This window comes from Paralichthys olivaceus, chromosome 20 (assembly GCF_024713975.1).
Source record: "Paralichthys olivaceus isolate ysfri-2021 chromosome 20, ASM2471397v2, whole genome shotgun sequence".
Lineage (NCBI taxonomy): Eukaryota > Metazoa > Chordata > Actinopteri > Pleuronectiformes > Paralichthyidae > Paralichthys > Paralichthys olivaceus.
In genome coordinates, this window is record NC_091112.1 from 7,860,490 (window position 1) to 7,884,306 (window position 23,817).

The 23,817-nt window shown below is 41.6% G+C and overlaps 1 protein-coding gene across 1 annotated transcript in view; it reads left to right on the forward strand.

Moving 5' to 3' along the window:
- Window positions 1-23,817, forward strand: part of csmd3b (CUB and Sushi multiple domains 3b) — a 300,140-nt gene that overhangs the window by 269,182 nt on the left and 7,141 nt on the right. Inside the window, exons 55-68 of the mRNA XM_069516453.1 lie at window positions 30-203; window positions 2,811-2,984; window positions 3,752-3,937; window positions 4,510-4,683; window positions 8,581-8,763; window positions 8,940-9,116; window positions 10,707-10,886; window positions 11,215-11,388; window positions 11,680-11,853; window positions 17,015-17,088; window positions 18,586-18,697; window positions 18,788-18,967; window positions 20,625-20,684; window positions 21,498-21,656. Of these exons, the coding sequence (XP_069372554.1) occupies window positions 30-203; window positions 2,811-2,984; window positions 3,752-3,937; window positions 4,510-4,683; window positions 8,581-8,763; window positions 8,940-9,116; window positions 10,707-10,886; window positions 11,215-11,388; window positions 11,680-11,853; window positions 17,015-17,088; window positions 18,586-18,697; window positions 18,788-18,967; window positions 20,625-20,684; window positions 21,498-21,656 (2,181 nt within the window). The remainder of the gene's footprint in view (window positions 1-29; window positions 204-2,810; window positions 2,985-3,751; window positions 3,938-4,509; window positions 4,684-8,580; window positions 8,764-8,939; window positions 9,117-10,706; window positions 10,887-11,214; window positions 11,389-11,679; window positions 11,854-17,014; window positions 17,089-18,585; window positions 18,698-18,787; window positions 18,968-20,624; window positions 20,685-21,497; window positions 21,657-23,817) is intronic.

Genomic DNA, 23,817 nt, shown 5'->3' on the forward strand with positions numbered 1-23,817 from the left:
TGTGTTTGTGTCTGTGTCTCCCCCCCCAGCTGGACACTGTGGAATCCCGGAAGGCATTGTGAACGGTCAGGTGATCGGAGAGAACTTTGGTTACCGTGACACGGTCGTGTATCAGTGTCTCCCCGGCTTTCGACTAATAGGTTCATCGGTTCGAATCTGTCTCCAAGACAACCAGTGGTCTGGCCAGCTGCCCGTCTGCATATGTGAGGAAAACACACACACACACACATTTACCTCTGACAAACTAAAGATTATCAACTTACAATTTAACCCAAACATATCTGTATCCATGACAACCAATGAGCCAGACTGCTGCCTGTTATTTCAACAAAATGCCACGACTGTGGAAACAAGATGATCCCTAACACCCACACACACTAATTTGTTCTAAATCACACACATCTCTGTCCGTGTTATATATATATATAAAACATCATTTGCATTTGCCATGGTGACACAGTCCCTCACAATGTTAATGTGGTTCAGCAATAAGAATCTAATAAATCATAAAACTCTAGAGGAGAATTAACTTTGATTTTTTTACATTATGTGTGTGCGCAGGAATGCAGACGATCAATAGCGGCACATCGAATAAACAGTTTTTAGCACAATCTGCAGGCAAATGAATTATGTTTTTTGAAATATTCTAGTTTGCTTGATATCGAATAGAGACCCCAGAGTCTGTTAAAATGGAGGCAATTTGGAAATAAAGGCCTGATAAAGTGCACAGCTCTTTTATTTGATTTTACATATTATATCTGCCTGTGTAGTTGAAGATTCAAAGTCGTACATCTCCAATGAAAAACATTTGCTTGACAAATTAAGATGTGCTTTGTGATATGATAGTTTTTATCGGTCGCATTAGATTCAACAAGTCCTGATTGATTGGATACTAAAGATAAACAGGAAAAGAGTGTCGGTAAGTGTGAAAAACGGCATTCAAGTCCAGTAAAAGGTTTTTAAATGGATATTTAATGTTGCGGGAAAATAGAATAAAAACATATTGATGGCTATTGACAGAAGTTTGACTCAGTCAATTGGAAAATAACTGAATCAGGAGCGCAGCCCTGGATGTGATGTGATCTGGAACATCATTAAAAAGCCCACCTGCAGTCATATCTTTGTTGTGGTTCAGTGATAACAAAAATAAGAATTCAGAGAATACTGATGGGAAATTACCCATTGGGGTTTGTGCAGTTGCATGTGTATTATTGTGTAGATGTGTTTGTGTGTATGTAAGTGTTCAGTCGTATTAATTAATTAGTTTGATGGCAAAGACAAAATTACAAAGGGGGAGTGAAAGGATAAACATATTTCACAGGGTCTGTGCTATTCACCCAGTCGTCCGGAGGTTGTGTAGTCTGACACGACAACAGTCTCATATCAAGGACTGCATGAGATAACTAGCTGGGCTTGAGGATAAAAACAGAAGGTCCATGCTGCTGTGAAAATATTCGGAAACTGGTGATTTGCTGTGAGCGTCCGCAATGTTTTCAGCAGCAACTGGTCACAATTAAAGTGGCAACGACGGGTGATACCTTGAGACAATTACAAACACCTTTCATCAAAAGACACAGTTTACAAAATTAGTACCGTATTCAAAAGACAGACATGGAGACATAGTATCTACAGCTCTAGAGAAGGTTTTCTTGAAACAATAAAAAATAACACAGTTATGTTTGGGTAATGGATGCATCTGTGTCTATGTGGTTATTATCGTCCATTCATCTATGTATGTGAGAGGAGCGATTCTGCGCTTGCTGTTTTTATTGAGGTTATTCATGCAGGAGTTATTGAGGGAAATCATTTTACAGCCAAATTATACTGTAATTATGGAGATGAGAGGCTCTTGTTTAGAGACACAAACACAGAATGATGATGAGACTGTGTGTGTGTGTGTGTGTGTGTGTGCATGTGAGTGTGTGTGTGAGTGTGTAGCTGCAGGGCACGCTGATGGTGTCAGATAAATTTGTATCTTAGGCGTGTAAACAAACTTCTGATTTTCACTGATCAACTGACAAGAGGACCTTGGCTTCTTCTTCTTCTCCCTCCTCCTCTCTCGTCTACTCCTCCTCCTTTTTCACCCATATAGTTCTTCCTCTTTCTTTATTCTGCTTTGGTCAGGTTCCTCTCATTCTTTTAAAGCAACACAGGGTTTGTGAAGCAGACGAGAGAGGGGCAGGCAGTAGCTGTACACTGTCTGTTTATGCAAGCATCAAAAAAATGCAGACAGCACAATGAGGACAAGGCACCCGTACAAACGTCTAGGTTGCCCCAGTGCATAAAATTTACAGAAAAAATAATAATTATGCACAATGACCAACAGAGGACACTGGATTCTAATGCAGATGTTAATATTTCAAACTAATGACCCATGTGAATTGCCGTAGGAAAGGCAAAGATAATTGGTCCAAATCTGTGCTTTTTCTAGCCACTGCCTCTGATTTTCAGGCCTGGTTTAGCTCGTATGTTTTTCAGGCTGTGTCTATAGTCTCCAGTTTTTCAAGGAAAATATTAAAGTATTTAACAGTGAAATCTCTCATCTGTGACTTTGTTTCAATGATTTATGTCTTCTGTGTAAAAAATGGAATTGGGATTGAGTGGCACAAAGAAGTCGCAAAGTACTGAGTTAATTAGAAACCTTGCCTTCTCCTGTTTTTCATGGAATTCATTATTACTTTGACATTAAATTACTCCTCTCTTTTGAAGCATGCTTATATGGTACGCAAAAGCCTAAATATATAATAAATCTAATTAGAAATCTTTATTTTAGGTACATGTTCCCATGATTGACGCTTTCTTCCCTATAGCGATCAGCTGTGGCCATCCAGGAAGTCCCATATATGGTCGCACGGTCGGAAACGGCTTCAACCTCAACGACGGGGTCAGCTTCGTCTGTAACCGGGGTTATGAAATGGAGGGGCCTGCACGCGCTCAGTGCCAGGCTAACCGCCAGTGGAGCCACCCGCCCCCAACGTGTAAAGGTGGGGAGAAAAGTTAAGTGTATTCACCCCTAACCTTATTTATCCCTGACCTTTAATTCCACTTTTTAAACCACCCCCTTATCTTTATTTACCCATACTGCCCTCTCATCTAGCAACCATCCTTAGTTAACCCAACCCACTCTTCATTTCACCTGAATTTTACCCATAACTTTATTCAGTGTAAACATCTCTGCCATCAAAACCCTGAAACCCTTTATAGCCAAAACAGAAAACTGAACATTTCCTTTAAATTTTTTTCCGTTTTTTAACTCAATGGAGTTTTGATGTACATCAGTATAACATCCCTCAAACATTTCTGTGGCTCCAAGCTCAAAAATGATTTTTCTAATAATCACAGCAACAAACTGTTCTTGTGCATTTCTACACAAGTTATCGGCGTTCTGCTCATTTTACAGAATAAAGTGCCAATGAAGTGGGTAAAAATAAAAATGCAGCATAATCATACCAAGTCATTACACTGCATGGGTGCTGTATCCTTCCACCGCCAATTATTCCCATATTTACCTTATTAAACACCAACCCTCGTCATTTCATCCACTTGTACCACCTAATTATAGTTATGTCCTCTATTATTTTCCTGAGCTCTGATCCCAGTGCAAAATCCTGGGGAAAGATGGAGGGGGAAGAAAAATGGCCCTCTCTGGTTCATGCCAAATAACACATAGGTCTCTATATCTGTCTCTTTCTCTTTGTGTTTCTCTCCTCTGTTTGTGTGCGTGTCCATTCCTGTGTCTCTCTGTGTATAGTGGTCAACTGCTCTGATCCAGGCATCCCGGCCAACTCCATTCGACAAAGTAAAATAGAGCACGGCAACTTCACCTTCGGCACTGTGGTGTTCTACGACTGTAACCCTGGGTATTACCTGTTTGGGTCACCAGTGTTGAGCTGTCAACCTACGGGACAGTGGGACAAACCCCTTCCTGAATGTATTGGTTAGTATATTCATTCCTTTTTACCCTATGATCTGTGGGAGGGACAACAATATCTCAAGAATGCCTTGAGAGAATCCTTTCAAATTTGAGACAAATGTTAACTTAGACTCAAAGATGAACTGATTTGATTTGGGTGGTCAAAGGTCAATGTGACCCTACGAAACAAGCTTTTGACCCCTTGAGCATGATCTCACAAGTTGTGACTTAGACTCAGACATCAACTGATAAGATTTCAGAGGTCAAAGACATTATGGTGACCTCATATGAGTCTGAAAAAAAAAAAAAGGCATTTAGATTAAAACTAAACTGGTTAGCGGAGGCATACCAGTAATTCTTGTTCTTTGTTGTCTTATTTCCAAGAGAGATACAAATCTTCGCCAGCACCGTTTGTTTCTCTGCTCTGTTCTTCTCTCCTAATCCTACAGGCATCTTCTTGATTCTGAATTTGAGTCTTTAGCTCTTGACATCGATCTCTGCAGCTCTTTTCATAAAGCTGTGTTGACTCAAGACCAGCACTGTATGTGTTCTCCTCCTTCATCACTCTCTCTTTCTCTCTCTCTCTCGATCTCTAGTCGTCGATTGTGGCCATCCCGGCTCTCCACCTAACGGCGTGCTGAACGGAGATAAGTTTACATTCGGTTCGACGGTTCGATACTCCTGTCTGGGCGGGAGACAGCTGAAAGGAGAATCATCCAGGACGTGTCAGCTCAATGGGCTGTGGAGTGCCCCCATGCCCTTCTGCTCTGGTAACCATTTTAACCCCTATTGAATATACCATCTCAGAGTCCACGCTATCAGAGGACGAGATGGATAGATAGATAGGAGTTGCAGATGAAAAGCGAGATGTCTTGAAACATGTCAACTCAACGGAGTGTGGAGCACTTCATTCATATCTTGACCCTTTCACACTTATTAATGGGAGGAATGGATGGTCAGAGAGAGGGCAGTGTCGGCACATGAAAAGAAAATATATCATTATCTGTCTGTTAAAGGAGCTGTGGAGCATAACCTCCTCTTAAAGAATGTGAAACTCTCTTCGAGTAATGGACCATGTTTTCTTTGAGATTCTGCTTTAACAGTGAGTTTTCACAGCTTCTGCTTTAGAAAGCAACCTGTAAGACATGTGGATGAAAAGAAGAATAAGTGTAGTGATGGATGGATGTTGTTATTTGGACCAAATTGCACACACTCATTGATATCAGTCCCATAAACTCAAGATCAATGTCCATGAATTATTCTCTGAGAAATTAATGAAAATGTTAAAGAAAGTGTAAAAAATATTCCTGGATCCGCCCCCTGATCCTTGTCTTCACTAAAATGTAATAGGTTCTTCCAGGGGTCATACCACATGCTTCCACAAAACTTCATGGAAATCGGTTGAGCAGTTTTTGTTGCGAACTAACAAACCAAAGCAGATGAAAATATAACCTTAGATAATGTCCTTTCCTTCTTCTCGAGCAGTAGCTGTGTGTGGATTTCCAGTTAATATTGTTACTGTAGATTCACTGCTGTGATGTTCCTGTAAACTACTTTGCACACATTTATTTTCCTCCCTGCTGGATTGACTATATTTCCATATATCAACACTTATGCAGCCAGATTCTCTCCAGTCAGGGAGCCACCTTACCTTCCGTGATGCACAAACAATCCATCTTAGTTATGCTCTTCTCATTTGGCTGGCTGGGGGCATGATTGTGGCTCTCCAGAATAAGAGGCTCTCAGCTGCCACTTACATAACACACTGACTGAAAACAGATTCCAGATGAGTTTGACTAAGAACACATTGTTATTTACAGAAAATTGCCCAGGGGGAGACGCAGGGTGAAGGAGGGTAATAGTTTAAGAAGCAGCGCCTCACAGTTTTTTACCTGATCTCTGCAGGTCCGTGCCAGAGCCCTGCAGAGATCAGGGTTGTGTCTGTGGCAGCAGTGCAAGCTCTGCAATTCTGCTCCACGACTGGCAATAGACAAATGGTTTCTCATGTGATGAGTTATGTTACCACACTTGTATGTCATAATTAATTGATAATGTATTGTTTTTACAGGTTTAACAAGAAAAATTGATTTGGTATTTTACTTCTATTGCAGTTTATTTCGATAATGTGTATTCCAGTGCTGTGAGCCATGGCTAAACCTTTCTATCCAAGAACCTGAGCCTCAAAAGCTTTTGTAATTGTAATTTTGTATTTGTCAGGCCTGTGCATTGAACGACCTTGGCTTACAACCATCTTAAATAAACACATTGACTGCACAGCCTTGAAAGCAAAAGGGTTTGAATCTAGTGAGATTAAGATGTGATGAGATTTATTATAAAATAAGAAGCTATAGTCAGGATGAAGACTGGACACAGGAGAAAACCAGCATTGTTCCCCCAAAGGCCAGAAAAGCTCCACCTAAACCTAATACTCACCCATAAACCTGTTTAAGTTCTAATGAGCAACAATATGTGGTTTACAGGAGGTTTTGTGCATGATATATAAATTAGTAATAGATTACCTGGCTGGTGGTTAATGGCTACTGGCTGTATAGCTTCATATTTAAAGGCAAGAGGTAAGTGGAGGAGAGTTTTTTTCTGAAATGTGAAAGTTAGTCCACTGCCAGCTCACTTAAACAAACATGTTTTATAAGAAAGTACATAATGTGTAATCAGTCATCTCAGGTTCTCTATGCAACTTCAGACAGTATAAAGTCCTTGGATCTGACGAGTGCGAATTTTATAGTTGAGTCATTTTTCTTGTCCAGCGTTATGAGTACTTCTGCAGGCAGGAGCTTCAGCACAGTAACACACAAATTTATCCAAACCCAGACTACAGCCACATCTTTCTATAGGATAGATGCTACTGTGTGTGTGTGTGTGTGTCTATGTGTGTGTGTCTTTGTGTAAGTTTGTGCCGGCAGATGAATGTGTGTGACCGATTAATGGTTGTTCCAAAGTCACCTGAGGGAAACAACAGAGATTAGTTTTCACAACACTTTCTCCCATGGAGGCTTACACAAACACGCAGACACACACACACACACACACACACACACACACACACACACACTCTCAGGTAGATTGGTTGTGCACCCTGTTGAGACCTGATATACCGGAGGCCACATGGTGACTTTGGATCTATGTATGTGAGTTTGTGAGTGTCCTATGGGAATTGTGAAGGTGGTGCAGTAGTGTCTCTGAAGGTGTGTGCGTGTGTTTGTGTTTGCACCCGGAGTTATGTAGCATTTTCAATCTGTTCCCACATTTTCCAAAGAAAATCCTTCATCTTGTAAATGGATCGTTTCCTCACATTTCTGAGCTTTTAAAGATAAATAACAACACCGGCTCATTCATTTACATCTGAGAAACACTGTGTGAAATCCTGAGGCTTTACAAAAAAGATGTCATGTCATTATGTGTCGTTGGTGGGTATGCGTATGCTCCATTTAGCACCAAGCCTCTAGATATTTGCAGTATACTACAAACAGAGACAATGTGAAAATAGGTTGTTTGTCAAACGTATGAGGAAAAAATCACAGAAACAGAAACGATACATCGGGGAAATTCTTGTGCAGGTAATTATCACCTAAAGCATTTTGTGAGCACCTTGAATTAATTGTCGATAATGGCTGTAAATGTTCTAATAAATTTAAACTTACAGTACAAATGGTACAAAATATTCACCCGAGTTCTGCTCGCTATTCAAAACTAATTATTCAGGTTGGGACTTTAAATATATGCACATATAAGCCAGCGCAAGTTCTAGACCTTTAACAATATAGGTAATAGTAAGGAGGAATGTTTGGGCAGCAGTAGATTTGTTCTAGCCGGTGCATTTGTGTGACAGTGTGTGTGAAAGTGTGTGTGAAAGTGTTTGTGAAAGTGTTTCGTGTGTGTGTGCTCCCAGGAGCGTGCTTTGTCTGTCAGGCAGAATTTGCTGACCAGGCAGCTCTACAAGGGCAGAGCAAATCTCTCTCTCTCTCTCTCTCTCTCTCTCTCTCTCTCTCTCTCTCACACACACACACATACACACACACACACACACACACACACACACACACACACACACACAAACACACACACACACACACACACTCTTAAGACAAGCATAAGCCCCTTGTCACCAACATATGTGCAGTCCAGTAAAACTTGTAAGCTGCCATTACATACTCAAGTGCCATAGTATGTAATTAATAGGCAGTTAAAATACATACTCCCCTGATGAGTTCAATTAACAATGCTGTTTCAACCCTGCTGCCACCAGAGGTCAACGTTACATCAGAAAATCGTTGGTTTAACAACTTTAAACATCAGACAGACGTTGAATTTTAGTCCGAAATGAGAACCCAACGTTGTCTAAGTGACAATCACAATACCTCACGACTAGTGTCAGGATATTATGTCAAGATGGTGTTGGCATTAGTCTTTGGAAGATCTTGGACATTGGTTGATCAGCAACACAACAAACAAGACAAGATCAATGTCAGCTGTTGTCAGTATTATACACAGACTAGAAGTAGAAGGTTGTGAAATAAATGAAAATAAGTAGCATGAGAGAGCTGGGCAGGTTGTTCTCAGCACCTTTAGTAGAAGGCACAGGTGGTTTGTGATGATTTTAGTTTTAAAGTCTGTGACCTAACTCCTTCGTCTTGTTTCTGTCTCCGCAGGCGACACAGCTGGTTCCTGTGGAGATCCTGGCATCCCCTCCCAGGGTTCAAGGGAACAGACGGATTTCAGGATCCGTTCCAAGGTTTACTTCAGCTGCTCTGAGGGCTACGATCTGATTGGCTCTTCGGAGAGGATGTGCTTCCCCAACGGGACCTGGTCTGGCACGCAGCCCTTCTGTAAACGTAGGGAGATTTTGATATTTTACTTAAACCGATCCAAACCCAGCACCTCGACAACCCCCCAGTTATAGATCCTTCGATGCACGTGCACTGCCAATTAAACAGTAAAGTCATAGAGCTCAAACTCATTGACATGCACGAGGCTTCCTCTCTCTCATTCTCTCCTTTTTTCCCCCCAGCTGTCCAGTGTGGTAACCCTGGCACTCCCAGTAATGGCAGAGTGTTTCGTTTGGATGGAACAACGTTTTCTCACTCCGTCATCTACTCCTGCATGGATGGCTACCTGCTCAATGGCGCCACCACCAGGCAGTGTCAGGCCAACGGGACATGGTCGGGAATACAACCCAACTGTACCAGTAAGTCACCTGCTGATCGAAGGCTTAGAGACTGAAACATCGATTTACGGATAACTTAACATTTGATGCGGCATCATTTTTATCAATATGTTTGTTGCGTTCTTATTATTGTCAGTGTGAACTCATGAGATGAGTTGGAAGCCAAAGAGCCGACTGTCAGCTTTATGTATCACTTAATCAGAGTATTAAATTCTTCGCTTTGCAATGACGTCAAGTCTGCAACCCCATAAACATCACTAAACGTGATTGTAAGGTTTCCTGTCTAGCCTTTTGCGACCCTGGTTTATGCCCTGTGTTAAATTACCCTGCGACAGTATAGGGTCTGAGTAATGGAATCAGCCTCAAATCTTCATCCCCCTGCTTCATGAATAACCCTGATCATTGTTTACTTTAGCTAATTTGCTTTTCGAACTCTGTAGGAAAAATTCCCAGGAGCAATTAACCATAAAGTACCCTACGCTCTGTTGCTATATGAAACTCAGCCAAAGCTATGGCTGGAACAAGTGTTAATCATGTTACACAGACTAAGAAATCTGCTTGTTTACATGCCTGTACAGAAAAATACAACAGCTAGTAGTGGAATCTGTAGTGCTATCAATTCACATGTGTGCGAAGTATGATTTCAACTTTGTGTCCCCAAGTGAACTCCACTTGTCTTGGAATCCCATGTGCGAAGAATAATAGTCTTTTGACGTTTTCATTTCTGTCTTTAATACACTACGCAGAGAGATAACTTTTAAAATAGCCGGCAGGACGGGACAAAGAGGGAGAAATGCTGAGAAACCAAAATTCTTAAATATATGGTCCTGGAAAGAAAAAAGTTTATAAGAATCCCTTACTTAAAGAAAATGGCTTTTACAGTAGATTACGCTGCATCTATTAACAGGCATGACAGTATCTGTGGTGGGTTTAAAAGCATTTAAACTGCCTATTAGACTATGAAGGACAGCACTTTATAAGCACAGTCAGGGGAATCCTAATGCTTCTTAAAAGAGCCCCAGGACAACGTCAAGCATTTTTAATATTACTGTTGTTTCATTCATGCAAGTGAAGCCCATAAAAGATCATGAAGATCATACAGGTCGAACCCACATTGAATATAAACTGTTCCAAAATTTAACTTTTTGGAAAATTTTTAAATTATACAATATTTGTTACTGCAGAGATAGCAGTTTTTGACTTTTTCAAAGGTCAGTGTCTGCCTGAAATTTTGATTCAATGTCCAAAAATGAAACTTGCACACATTGGGAATTAGGTGTTGTATAATTGAGAGATATGCACTTCTACTCAGGTCATATCTTGAATCAGAGTAACTTTGAGTTCAGTTATAGACTTAATCCTTATACTCATATATACAATCTGATGTTTATTTATCAGTTGGTCCCCTGATAAATAATTGAGTCTTTCAAAACTTCTCCACCTGCCCATTCCTTTGCTTCTATCACCTTCACTGATCCATTGTCTTTATTATTTGAGGACACATGCAGGAGTTTTAAGCAAATTCGAATTCCAAATATCTTATGCCATAGCAGGAATATAATCTTAGTCTTAATTTTTTTCTATCTCTTCCCCTCCGATCCTTCTGTGTAGTGATAAACTGTGGGGATCCCGGTGTGCCAGCGAGCGGCCTTCGATACGGAGAGGACTTCACGATTGCTCAGAATATTTCCTTCCAGTGCCAACCAGGATACAGGATGGAGGAGGACGGATCAGCAGTGAGGACGTGCACCCAAAATGGCACATGGAGTGGGAATATGCCAATATGCACAGGTAAGTGAATCAACAAAACAGTGAAGTCTGACTACAACGACTTTATTCATAAATGAAGTTTAAAGCCAACTTGTTATATCAACTTCAATCCAATAAAACTAAAAATTCAAAAAATAGATGCAAACAGATTTGATGATGCTGTTGATCTGTAAGAACTTGCAGTTGCTGTAATTTGTTTAAACTGTATCCATTCCAGGATTTGATTGAAAGTCTTCATAGACAACAGTATATATTTACAACTACTGCAACAATACAGCATCACCTGCAGTTGTTTGATATAAGTTTTTTTTTCTCTCTCTCTTTCCCAACCCCTCTCTCTCCCCCCCAGCGGTGACCTGCCTGGCTCCCCCTGCCATCAGTAATGGGGTACTGCAGGGCAGTGACTTTGAATGGGGCAGCAGTGTGAGTTACAGTTGCTCGCCTGGATATGAGCTCTCATTCCCAGCTGTGCTGACCTGCGTGGCCAACGGCACCTGGAGCGGCATGCTGCCACAGTGCTTACGTATGTGCACGCGCGCACACACACACACACACACACACACACACTCACACACACACACACTCACATTGCCAGTTATTTTACTTTATCAAACATTAATTATATTTGGAGGCAATATTAAAATTTGTCACTGAGCTACTCAAAATAAGTGAGTACTTGGCACTGCATACTGATTTGTGTGTGTGTGTGTGCGTGTGTGTGTGTGTGTGTGTGTGTGTCTGTGTGTGTGTGTGTGTGTGTGTGCGTGTGTGTGTGTGTGTGCGTGTGTGTGTGTGTGGGGCTGTCCCTGTGCAGCCAAGTTTTGTGGTGACCCAGGTACTCCGGTCGGTGGTTTCAGAGAGGGTCGGAGTTTCATCTATCAATCAGAAGTGACCTTCACCTGCGCTCCGCCCCTCATTCTGGTCGGCACGGCAACCAGACTTTGTGAAAGTGACGGCGCCTGGAGTGGGACGCAGCCACGCTGTATCGGTAATTGTATTTATTTATTTTCACTCTGTTAACAGATAAAAGAATGAAGCTATTACACAAATGAAACATGTCATCCAAATGTCTTTTTGGGAGTTCTCCCTTTGACGCTATTGGTCAATTGGTTTGTATTGAACTATTAGAAAATATGATTATGGCACAGTATTCTTCTCAGAACATTTAAACCTTGGCTTATACTGGCTGACAGAAACCACTTTTAGGTCGACTCATTCTTCATATTCATGTGTTTATTCAATCTCACGCTAGAACTCATATTGAAAATTACTTTTGGTCTTGGTACAGCAGGGTTTCATTGGAAAATCTTTGGATACTGATACTAAAACTATCCATCTTTTTGATTAGCTTAAGTTTCTTTTTAGTTTTTCATTCAACAAAAGAGGACAAAGTTTTAAAAATGTGAAATGTTGCCCCAATGCAAGTGGCTGCACAATAACTTTGTCAAAAGAATAAAGCTCACAGTTGGTGAAAAATATATTTAAATCGTTATTGATTAAGTAAACAGTAGGGTTGTCCCTTTTTCCAAAAATCAAGGTCGAACAAATTTGACTTGACGCAGTTTGTTAGAATAGATTCATTATGCAATAGGTGAAGCTGGGAGTGAGCGCCCTCAGCTGGATCACAAGGAAAATTGCTGCAGAATGTCTGATGCACTTCCACACTGTGAATTCAAACTGGTCATTACAGTGAATATGAAATGTGTCTCCCATTTTATTATGAATGTTCGAATTCTGAATAAAAAGTGATTTTATTAAACTAGATCATGAATCTGACCACACAATGATTGGCATATGACTGGCATATTTGATATTTTCAATAATGGAACAACTCAATTATGGTCGGTAACATAAAATGAGATAGAAAAAAAAAGATTTAGTAGTTAAGATAGTTCCCCAGTGTTATGCTGGTAAACTTACTATCTCAGCTCTCTCAACCCGGTACCGCGGCTTCTAACCTCCACCAAAAATTGAGTGAAGATTTTACTGATTACTTTTTAATAGTTCCTGACGTTATCATCAATCATTCATCCCCACACGAGCCGGAGCGAAGCCTGGTATCCTTAGGCAGGGTTGTGTCTCGACCACTTCAAAGTCTGGGTTCAAGCTGAAAGGAGCTGATGGTTCCTCTGTTAGAGCCCTCAGACTTTAGAATGAGATTTCTCAGGAGGTAAATCTTCTTTTAAATAACATATCAAAGAATAAAGTTAGCAAGTCACGGTTTTCCCATCACTGTACATAGTACGTTCTTTTGATTTACTATATTTGGCTTGTTATAAATGTATTTGTTCTCCCGACTGAATATCTGCGTGGGATTATAACCTATCAAGCACATTATTTAGTTAGTGCTGTCTCGGGGGAGCCAGACTGGTGTCTGATCTAATTAGCATCTCAATTAATGACCCATCATTACAAAGTTGTCAGCCACATTTCAGTTTACTCAAGGGTTTGCTGTGAAGAGCAACTACTGTTGTGTCAAAGCTGAAGTTGCATAAACTTATTGGAATAATATAATGATGAATAGTGACCGGAGACTCATTTTAGACAATATTGATTTTAAAAAGGAACCAAGTCAGCCTCATGCACGTTCATGTGTTTTGGGGGCGTAGCTTTGACAAGAGGGCCAATCTGAGTAGTCGTATTTATTCTATATTCCCAAAACAATGTGAACAAAGATTCTAATCACGTGTGTCCTTAGCTGTAGCTGCTGATTGCTTCTTCATTGAACTGTGGAATGTTGAGTGTTGACTTGGTTTCGCTCTCACCCTGGATACAGCGGTGTCACTTTCCACTTGTACAATTCCCACTAAAAGCCTCTCAGTCGCTCGAGGACTGCTTCCACACAGATCACAAACAATGGCAGCGTGCCATCTCACGAATGACTGTCTCCAACAAATTGCAGACGTTTTTGGTTTGTTAAGTCTTACCAGGTTCATGCGAGAGTCGATGGAAGTGTGGCGTCTGTTTTTTAGGAGGGAATCGTGCACCAAAAAAAAAAAAGTCACGCAAGAAGAACTTATCTCATTTTGCAAATTGCAGTTTATACACTCACCGAGCACTTTATTATCAACACCACAGTAAAACTGGGTTCAGCCTCGCTTTGCTCTCAAAACAGCCTCAATTGATTCGATGAGATGAGATTCTGGTGCATGTAGACATGACTGTATCTCATTGTTTCTGCAGTTTTGTCAGCTGCACATTTATCCTGCCAATCTCCACATCACAAAGGCTTTTTTATTTGATCGGATTGGTGAGGAGGCCACTGAAGAAAATTTGAAGGAGGCAAACTGGCTTTAAAGAGATGCACATCGTCAGCAGAAACCCTCAGACAAACAGTGATTGATTGGTATTAAGGGACCAAGAAAACATCCCTTCATACCAACATCACACCACTGTGACCACTAGACTGGACTGTTGACACAAGGCAGGTCCAGATCATGGATTCCTTCTGCAGATGCCAAATTCTGACCCTACCATCTGTGTCCCTCGGCAGAAATCAAGACCCCTCTGACAAGGCTATGTTTCTCCAGTCTTCAACTGTCTAGTTCTGGTGAGCCTGTGTCCACCAAGGCCTCAGGTTTCTGTTTCTGGCTGACAGGAGTGGGACCCAACATGGTCTTCTGCTGTTGCAGCCCATCTGCCTTGAGCTTTGACACGTTGTGCTGTGCAGGAGGCTTTTCTGCTCACCTCAGTTGTAAAGACTGGTTATCTTAGTTACTGTAGCTGTATCTTCCCCTTGCACCACTCTGAATGAACACCAGAGACTGTTGTTGTGTGCGAACATCCCAGGAGATCAGCAGCATCAGAAAATAAACCAGCCCATCTGGCACCAGTAGTCAGAGACCACATTTTCCCCAATTCTGATGATTGATGTGAACATTAGCCGAAGCTCCTGACCTGAATCTGCATGATTCGCTAATTGGATAATTGCATGAAGCGGGGTGTACAGGTGTTCCCAATAATGTGGCTGTTGAGCGTTATCCAACATTGGCTACTGAACTGTGTGTACGGATCTAGGCTGTAGGGATAAGCTTTACTTAGAGCAAGTTCAGAAAGCTGTTGTGGATACAAATTATATTTGGGTTCAGGTCTGGTTTGGTCACATTGGCTGGGCTTTCTGCTACTTGATTTTTTACAATGCTACGTGGCTTTAATCGAGTAAAACATCTGCCTCAGAGTGCCGGGTTCAGGTTGAGTGAGGGTAATTATCTGACAGGTTCCTCCACTCTGTGCCAGCGAGGGAGCGAGTAAAATATTGGCTTGCATGGAATTCAACTTTGGTGAACTTGTGTTGCAGCGTTTATTGCCTGACCCCACTAGGCTGTCATGGCTGTAGTTTACATAGTGAGTGAAGGTTCAGGGACCCTGATATAAGCTGTTGCGAACCTAACGGTACTTTTTGTTATCGTGCATGAAAATTATAAACTGCCTCACAAAAGAGAAGCTACCTCGTTGGCAGTGACTTGGGAGAACGGCATTGAACCTAAGCAAATGGAATGGGTCTCAATAACCACACAATTGGCTTCCACTGCTGATATTCAACAAGCTATGGTGTGTAATTCACCTCGGCATTCATGAACCTGCACTAATTGTGATGCTTTCCTTCTTTGAAGGTTTGGAAGAATGTGAACAACTATGAATTTAGAGTTTAACACATGCCTTTGAGAGGAAGGTTGCATAGTAAATCTGTTACACATTTAGCCAACAGCTCCAAAACATTTTGCTTTAGAACAGTTATGTCTAAAAACCTCTCGTTAGGGATCTGTAAGTGCTCATGTGTGAGACAACAGCAGCACACACTGTAACTTACAATGGTTAGAAAAAGGCTGCCAGACACAGGAATCCACATCCAACTTCAAACAAGCTGCCGCTATATGGGGATTAAGAAGAAAATGAGGAGGGATATTCAGCACACATTACAAAATGGTCCCACTGGGTCAATTCACGGCAACGCGAGACGCTTGGAGCACCACTCCACATGTCGGATGCAGAGCAGGTGCTCAGACGTCAGGTGTGGCGAAGAATTGTAATAAACCAGAGACCTTTTGTGACGTGAACGGCCACTTGGCTTCTTTTGTTCCGGCGCAGCACTCAATACGTCGTGCATCCAGTACTTTTACAGCTCTTATAAAGTCAGATGTTTCCTGTGAAATAGATGGTCCAAAAATAGAACTGCACCCCTCTGAAGTCGCACTCCATAGATGTTAAGACTTAATCTGAGGCTTCTGAGGAAGAGGTGGTTCTAGTGTGAGTATGTGAAGGAAAATCTCTCAGCTCTATAGCGTGATTGTTTTTTTAAAGATGGAGACGATGAAACACGTACAAACATGAAGTGACTCACTGCTGCATTCAGGCTTTTTGTGTGATAGCGATGAAGTTGGAATTTATGGGTGTTTGGCTTCGTGCGTCTTTGGGTGTTTTATTAGTGTGTAAGTGCAGCTGCATGTTAGTGTGTGATGTGTATAACTATGTGATGGAAGCAGAATGAGTCCTGAGCTGGAGCAGCCTGCTCTTTAAATAAGACAGACGAGGTGGGAGGGGGTGTGGTGGCAGCGGCGGGGGAGAGATACGGTGACATGGGAACATAGAAAGAGAGAGGAAGGGAGCAGTTCGAAAGAGAGGGAAGGGGAGAGAGAGAGAGAGAGAGGAGGGCAGTTAGAGAAGTACAGGAAGAGAGAGAGGGAGGGGGGAGAAAGAGAGAGAGGAGGGCAGTTAGAGACATATAGGAAGAGAGAGGGAGGTGGGAGAAAGAGAGAGGAGGGCAGTTAGAGACATACAGGAAGAGAGAGGAGGGGGTCAGAGAGTGGATCTGTCATTTCGGAAGCTGTATTGAATCGAGCTCTGCGTCAGGATGTGCTCCTCATACTGATGACCCTGCCTCTCTCTCTCTCTCACACACACACACACACACACACACACACACACACACACAAGGTCCAACTTACACTCTCATAGTTGGCCCAGCTTCGTTTTCTGACAAAGCACTACTGCCACCTGCTGTCCCGCTGCGATACATAACCCACTGTTACCATGACAACAACGGAGCGGAGAGGAGAGCCAACAGAGGACTTGTGATGCTCCTGTTAATTTATCTCTCTTTGAGAATTTGTGCGTGGTTACTGATGCTCTCGTCCCGTTTTTTTCTCCAGAACCGACCAAAACCAGCTGTGATAACCCAGGGACACCTCGCTACGGCTCCTTAAACCGGACCTATGGTTTCAAGGTAACGTATCGGATCTGGTTCACTACCTATAAAGTAACCCTGCTTCCCAAGTAGATGAGCCGACTAAGACCTATACATACAATCCAATTACAGAAAGGGGAAAAGACAGAAGTAAAATCTTTAGCTTTTGGACAGTTGTTCAAATCAAACACAGCATTTGAACATGTCAGCTTGGCCTCTGGAGATGTTGTATTTTTCAAAATTTTATTGTTCAAATACATAATCAATATATTGGGAAGTTATTTGCCAGATGTATTTGTGAAAATTACTCAATTCAAGTTACCTTTATTTGAGTACCCGTGTAGAGCAGACAGGAGAGCAGGGAGATGCCTCAAAGGTCCCCAGCCTGACACAGATTGGGAAAGTTGTGATTACACGGTCAACATATTGAACCCCAAGGCCATCAGGACCCCCCATGACTCTCACTTACACTTCCACAATCGGAATGTTAATACGATCCCCATGTGCCATACGGACATTAAAAGGGCTCTAGGTTGCAGTAATCGTTCATTTTGTCTAATCTTCACTTCTTTTTATTTTGCTGTTGAAGATGAGGTAACAAAATTCACAGAAATTAAATTTGAAGAAAACATTTTGACAGATTTGTGGTGGTGATGTGTCATGGCAACAAACCAATCACATTCACTCACTGGAAAACGCTGCCCATTAAAATAATTCCACTGCAATGACTGATGATGATTTGATTTGACTAAGACTGTTCACACCTGATACTATTTTTGTTCCTTAGAATGTGTGCACATAATGAGGACTGTGGGTGTTAGCAAGTTAGCAAGGATTTCCTCACAGCCTCTTTTACTGTAACAGGGAGAATGATTACAGCAGCAACGATGATTACAGTTACTCTCTTAAAGAAAACCCTGAGATGACCAACAGTGTCTAGAACATCAAGTCCAAAATATTATGTCCAATATTCTCAGCTAAACCAAAGATTTTTGAGTTTTAAAAGTTTCTGTTACGTGTGTTTGCAGCTGCACAGTCTCCTGATTCTGTATCTCTTGCAAGGCCAAGGCTTTAAAAAAAGAGGAACAGACACCTTACGTCCATTGGAGTAATTATTTTTGACATTTTGTAGGTTAGCACTGTCACCTCACAGCAATAAGGTTGTCAGTTTGTTTTCCCTGTGTCTGTGAGTATTCCTCCCACTGCCCAAAGACATGCAGACTGGCATTAGGTCGACTGGAGACTCTAAATTGTCCATAGATGTGAGTGTGAATGATTGTTTGTCTCTGTACGTTGGCCCTGCGATACGCTGGCGACCTGTTCAGTGTGTACCCCTCCTCTCACCCAATGGCAGGATGGATTCACTTCAGTCCTCAAAAAAGGATAACTGGTAGAGATAATGGATGGATGGACATTTTGTTCGTGTAACACTAAATCCTCTATTACAATAACTGCCCCTAACCAAATAAATGACATTGTATTTCAGTCGTGTGACCTATAAAGTAACTCAGACTCTTTCTCTCTCCCTCTGTACAGGTGGGCAGTGTGGTGTCCTTCCAGTGCCAGCCAGGTCATTTGATTCAGGGCTCTTCCTCCAGAACCTGCCAGCCTGATCTGACATGGACCGGGACACAACCTGAGTGTATACGTAAGTAACATAGATCCCTTAAACTCATCGCCCATCCATCCTGACTGTCAGTCTGAGTTAAACTGAATGAATACCCTGTCTGCCCTGTAGCCCACGCCTGTAAGCAGCCAGAGAACCTGCTCCATGTGGATGTGGTGGGAATGGAACTGCCTGGTTTTGGCTACACCTTGGTGTACAGCTGTCAGCATGGCTACTTCCTGGCGGGGGGCTCCGAGCACAGAGTCTGCAAGAACGACGGCACTTGGACTGGAAAGATGCCTTTATGTCGAGGTACATCATTTGCTTCCAAGTTTTCAAACGTGATAACCTTAGTCAAAAGCATTTGATTAATGTTGGTACCCAGAAGCATTGAGCTTGACTGAACAGAGTGTTGAGCTTGTCTTGCTCAAGGACACTCTGTCAGCACAAAGGCAGACCTGCCATCTGGAGAGGGGGGGCTAGTTTCTGGTGGTGTGGTCAGCCCGTGAACTGGTGGTGAGTCTGGCAGCACTGATTTAAAAAGAAAAAAAGATAAGAAATATTCCATGGTGTTTTGTCCCTTCACTAGATTGGTCAGCCAGGTCCAAACAGGTGAGGCTGTGAATTAATTCATCCTCATTCTCATGAGGACATTATTTTCCCTCAGCTACAACTTAACAGAGCTCATTCCTCTCCAAGTCCATTTAAATTGCTGCACCAAAATGTGCCTGATTGTATTCCATCAAGACCTATGAATTATTCCCTGGAAAAATCAGTGAATATTCAATTGATGCCTCACAATTTTGCAATGAATTTTCTGGATCTTCCTCTTTGTCCAGATTTCTGCCAAAATGTAATAAAAATGGCTTATTTTCTTGGCCCATATGCCTTCCAGCTAGTTTCAAGAAAATCGGTTATGTTGTTTTTGAGTTATTCTGTCAACAGACAAACAGCAATGGAAACATTACCTCCTTTGCAGAGGTAATAATAACCTGACCTGGGAAACAGTTACTTGTTAGAAATCACACTGTATTATACCACAATGTCCACTTCTTGAATTTTCTTTTTTTTTTCACGAAATCTCTTTCCCTAAATTAGCGGTTTTTAATTTCTCTTTTTCCGAAAGGTTTAGCTCTTCTGCTGCCTTGAATTGATTCACATAAAATCCCATTAATACTTAAGCAACAAGCAAGATATTATTTCTGAGAATGCACCTTATTTGCCAATTTGTGCATGATTTTCAACTAAAAATCCTTCAGCTAATTGAACTTTATATTCATCACGCAAGGTTAACAGGTGAAGTTGTGAATGCTCCTTTGTGCAAGGAGAAAAACTGCGAGCTTCAGTTTTGAAAAGCATTTTACGAGGCTGTCACACCTTTTCCCCGCAGAAGCCTTCAAAAGTGGAGCACTCTGATCCACTTTGAAATTCTAAGGCAAACACTCTCTCCCTTGCTTGCCTTTACTTGTTGGGAACAATAGCTGCATCTTGAGGTGATGATTGAAGTTATTCAGGATGGTCACACGCACAGTGTGAATCCCTGATGCGTTGCTCTGCAAATAAACATTGAGGGGGTTTATTGATTATTTTTGTGTGCATCCATCTTACTCTTTTTGCACGTGTGTAATAGTAACACTGCATCCTAATGATTAAGTTGTACAAAGTGCACTCTCCCCTGAACAAAGCTGGTTTCTATTAGTTGATTATCAGTGCATGTAGAGTTACGATTGGTCAGGAGCGTGTTTCAGCGGGACCTGCCCACTGAGGCTCAACACCATGATCACTACTGCTCAGGCTCCGGCTCCAAATTACATCAAAAGTGAAAAATAGCAGTACTGAATATTTTCAGCGTGGGCATGTATCATCCATGTTTGTATACAGTGAATGTGTGTGTGTTTTAATATTTCTGTCATACTGTCCCCTGTGTTTTAATGAAGACAATCTGTCCTTCTCTGCTTCTGTTGTGTAGCTGGAGAGAAGAAGAAACCTGTGAAACCAGCGACAGGAACTCCCAGCCCAAAACTAAACGGTCGGTTCTGACGCAGAACTAGTTTCTCTTTTTGGTTTCTTCTGTCGTTCAATGAATGCAGCTCGTCCTCTTCCCACTCTGCTCAGCTCTGCATCCACTGTGTTGTTCCTCTCGTGCCCTTGTTGGTTTTATTGTACTGCTTTGCAACACAGTTCTAAATAATTATTTTTTCCTCAGTGCACATCGAAAGGTGGATGAACTACTGTGATGTCCTGTCCGCCAGCCTTTTGTTCAGCTCGATAGTTTTCAGCTCTGCTCTTTCTGATTCAGTTATTGTTCAATAACTCTTTTCCTCTCATTACACATTAAAGACTTCCTGTAAGGGAACAAATGAGCAGGTTCCTGTAACTATCAAACCAGGGGGCGTCCTCTAAATCTACTGAAACTCTAAACTCTCTAAAGCTGCACGTTAAATCTTATGTCTTACTGCTCCTGCCTGTTTACATATTCTCTGTAGTTAATCCCCATCAGGCACATAAGAAACCACTGTCTTTGTTTCTTTATGACTCTAATTTAATTGAACGCAACTGCATGACATTTAAAATCTTACTGATAGACTCATCTTACTGAGCTTAAAGGCAGACAACAAAAAACAAGGAAATTGCTTTTCCTTTTATGATGTATATAAGAGTTTTGTCTATTAATCATTTGTTTGTGATTTTTAAAAATAGATGTTAACACAATTTAGAAAAAGACATTTAAATCTAATCTTCTGTGCTCTTTAAATTCAGTTTTGTCATTTTTTATTCATGTCTGTAACTTTCCATTGTATTTTTCTTCTTTTCTTTGTCTGTTCTCTTTTTTCTTCTGCAGTTCCTGACGACGTCTTCGCTCCTAACTACATCTGGAAAGGTTCCTATAATTACCGTGGGAGGAAGCAGCCTATGACACTGAGCATCACCAGCTTCAACTCCACAACAGGGAGAGTCAACGTCACCCTTAGCAACGGCAACATGGAACTGCTCCTCTCAGGCATGACACATTACAGCTAATTATACTCCACATACAGCCCTGCATATATAGTGGATGGTTTCAACCTGGCACGACAGGAAATGGTTGTGCTGTAGTACGACATGATGCTGCATCGAGTCATGCAAACACTGAACAAACACCAAACCGTTTGGGGTAGAAATGGAACTCCTGCGATAAACACTTTGAATCACTTGTGCTGCTTTCCAATGATTGATTATTGGTGATTGGATTTCACTGCCTTCCTAGTGCTCCCAGCATCTTTTTCTTTTATTTCCCTTCTCAAATATACACAGACTTATTCACACAAAGACCTCCCAGGGTCCTACAACAATGTCAGCAGGGGGTTAAGTCCCTATTAAAACACAAATCCTTTTGAAACTAGAATTGGTTCCTGCAGGAGCACAGAACACAAACACCATCTCGCATAACCACGCAGCTATTAGACCTCCAACATCCATCTTCAGGTTTAAAGGAGCAACTTTAGATCAATAACATCTACAGCTGTGCTCTTATAGGCACCAAAAGGCCCAGCTGCAGAAAACCTGCATGTTTTTCTTCGCAAAGCTCTTTGCTTAACAGAGGAGTTCAATATTTAGGGAAAAACATAAAACTTGCTTTCTTTCAAAGAGTAAAATGTGAAGATGACATTACACTTGGGTCAGTGCATGAGGTTGGAGTCGGAGTGTTCAGCCTAGTGTAGCATTAATATTGGATTCATGAGGAAAAAGGTTTTCCTGGCTAAAAATACTGGTATCAACACCTGTAAAAACGTCTTTAATCTTTGTTTATGGTCGCTGTGCCCGTCCTTGCACACAGCGGCATGCACCAGAAATAACAGAAAAGATGAAGAATTCTGCAGGAAACTACAGAAAAACTTCCCTGATCGGTTTGTCAAAGCATTGTTTTGTCCTCTTGACCAGAAATCATGGCAGCCAAGGTTTGCAGGACATTCTGAACAGAAGTATTTTAGTCTACAGCAGAAAAAAATAAGATAAGACCTGATATAAAAAACATGTAAATGTAGATAGATATTTTCTGAAGGTTGCAAACTAACCAGCTAATTTTGGTACCTACTTGCTTGTTAGGTATTTTGCATTTCAAGAAATGAAGTGTGTCACTCTCATGTTCAGTCATTTAATAATACCAAAGACCCTGGCCTGCTTAGTTGCCTTTTTCCTTAGTGTGGGGTGTATAAACCAATACACTGCCCCCTATTGGTGTATTACCTAAAAGTAAAGACTGCTCAAGAAAGATTTCTCATGTTCACAGGCCAATTATATGTTTTTAGTTCAATATGAGGGACAGTTTAGTATCTTGGGCCCTTTCATACCTTTGTGTATGTGTTACAACATGCAGAACATGTGTTTTACAGGTAAGACACGTGTTTTACATGAAAAAGTAAACATATAATACGTGTGTTTTACAGCTGGTGGAGAAAGCTACAGTGTCACAGCACCACAACAACCGTCCTTTTTTTCAGCAGCTACTCTGTCTGATTTTGATGATGATCTGTTCCAGCTTATTGCAGAACAGACAAATCTCCACAGATGTCACCTAATTGGAGCCATCGTTAACACCTCTGTGGATGAACTCAAACCATTTATTGGTATTAAGCTAATCATGGGGGTTGGGGGACTTAGGTCTATAAATGATTATTGGGCAGAAGGCACACGTCGTCCCAGGGCAGCCGCGGTGGTGCCAATAAAAAAGTTGAAATGTCTCTCAAGGTTCATTCAAGATAATGACACATCAGACCCTGCCCACGACTCTCTATAGTCACACCAGAGCAACTAAAGAGGGTGTGTCTGGAAATTGATAGCAGGAACACATTCTCTGTAAATGAGATGATGGTCCCACGCGGAACAAAGCCTCGGTCTCTCTGACAACATTTTCCAAACAAAGCGTGCAACTGGGAGAGGTGACAGCTTTGTTTGATTGGGTGTTAAAGTGTAGGATGGTGGTTGGTGCCGCACACAGCCCTGTCAATGGGCTGATTAGATTTTGGTGTTTAGAGGTCAAGGTCACAGTGACAGATAAATACCAACCCACACACCAACTCAGTCACTCTAATGACTCACAATCACAGAGTGGATCCACAAGCTATTAACAACCATTCCCACCTTGACTCGGAGGACCCCAACGACCCACAAGTTAACATAAC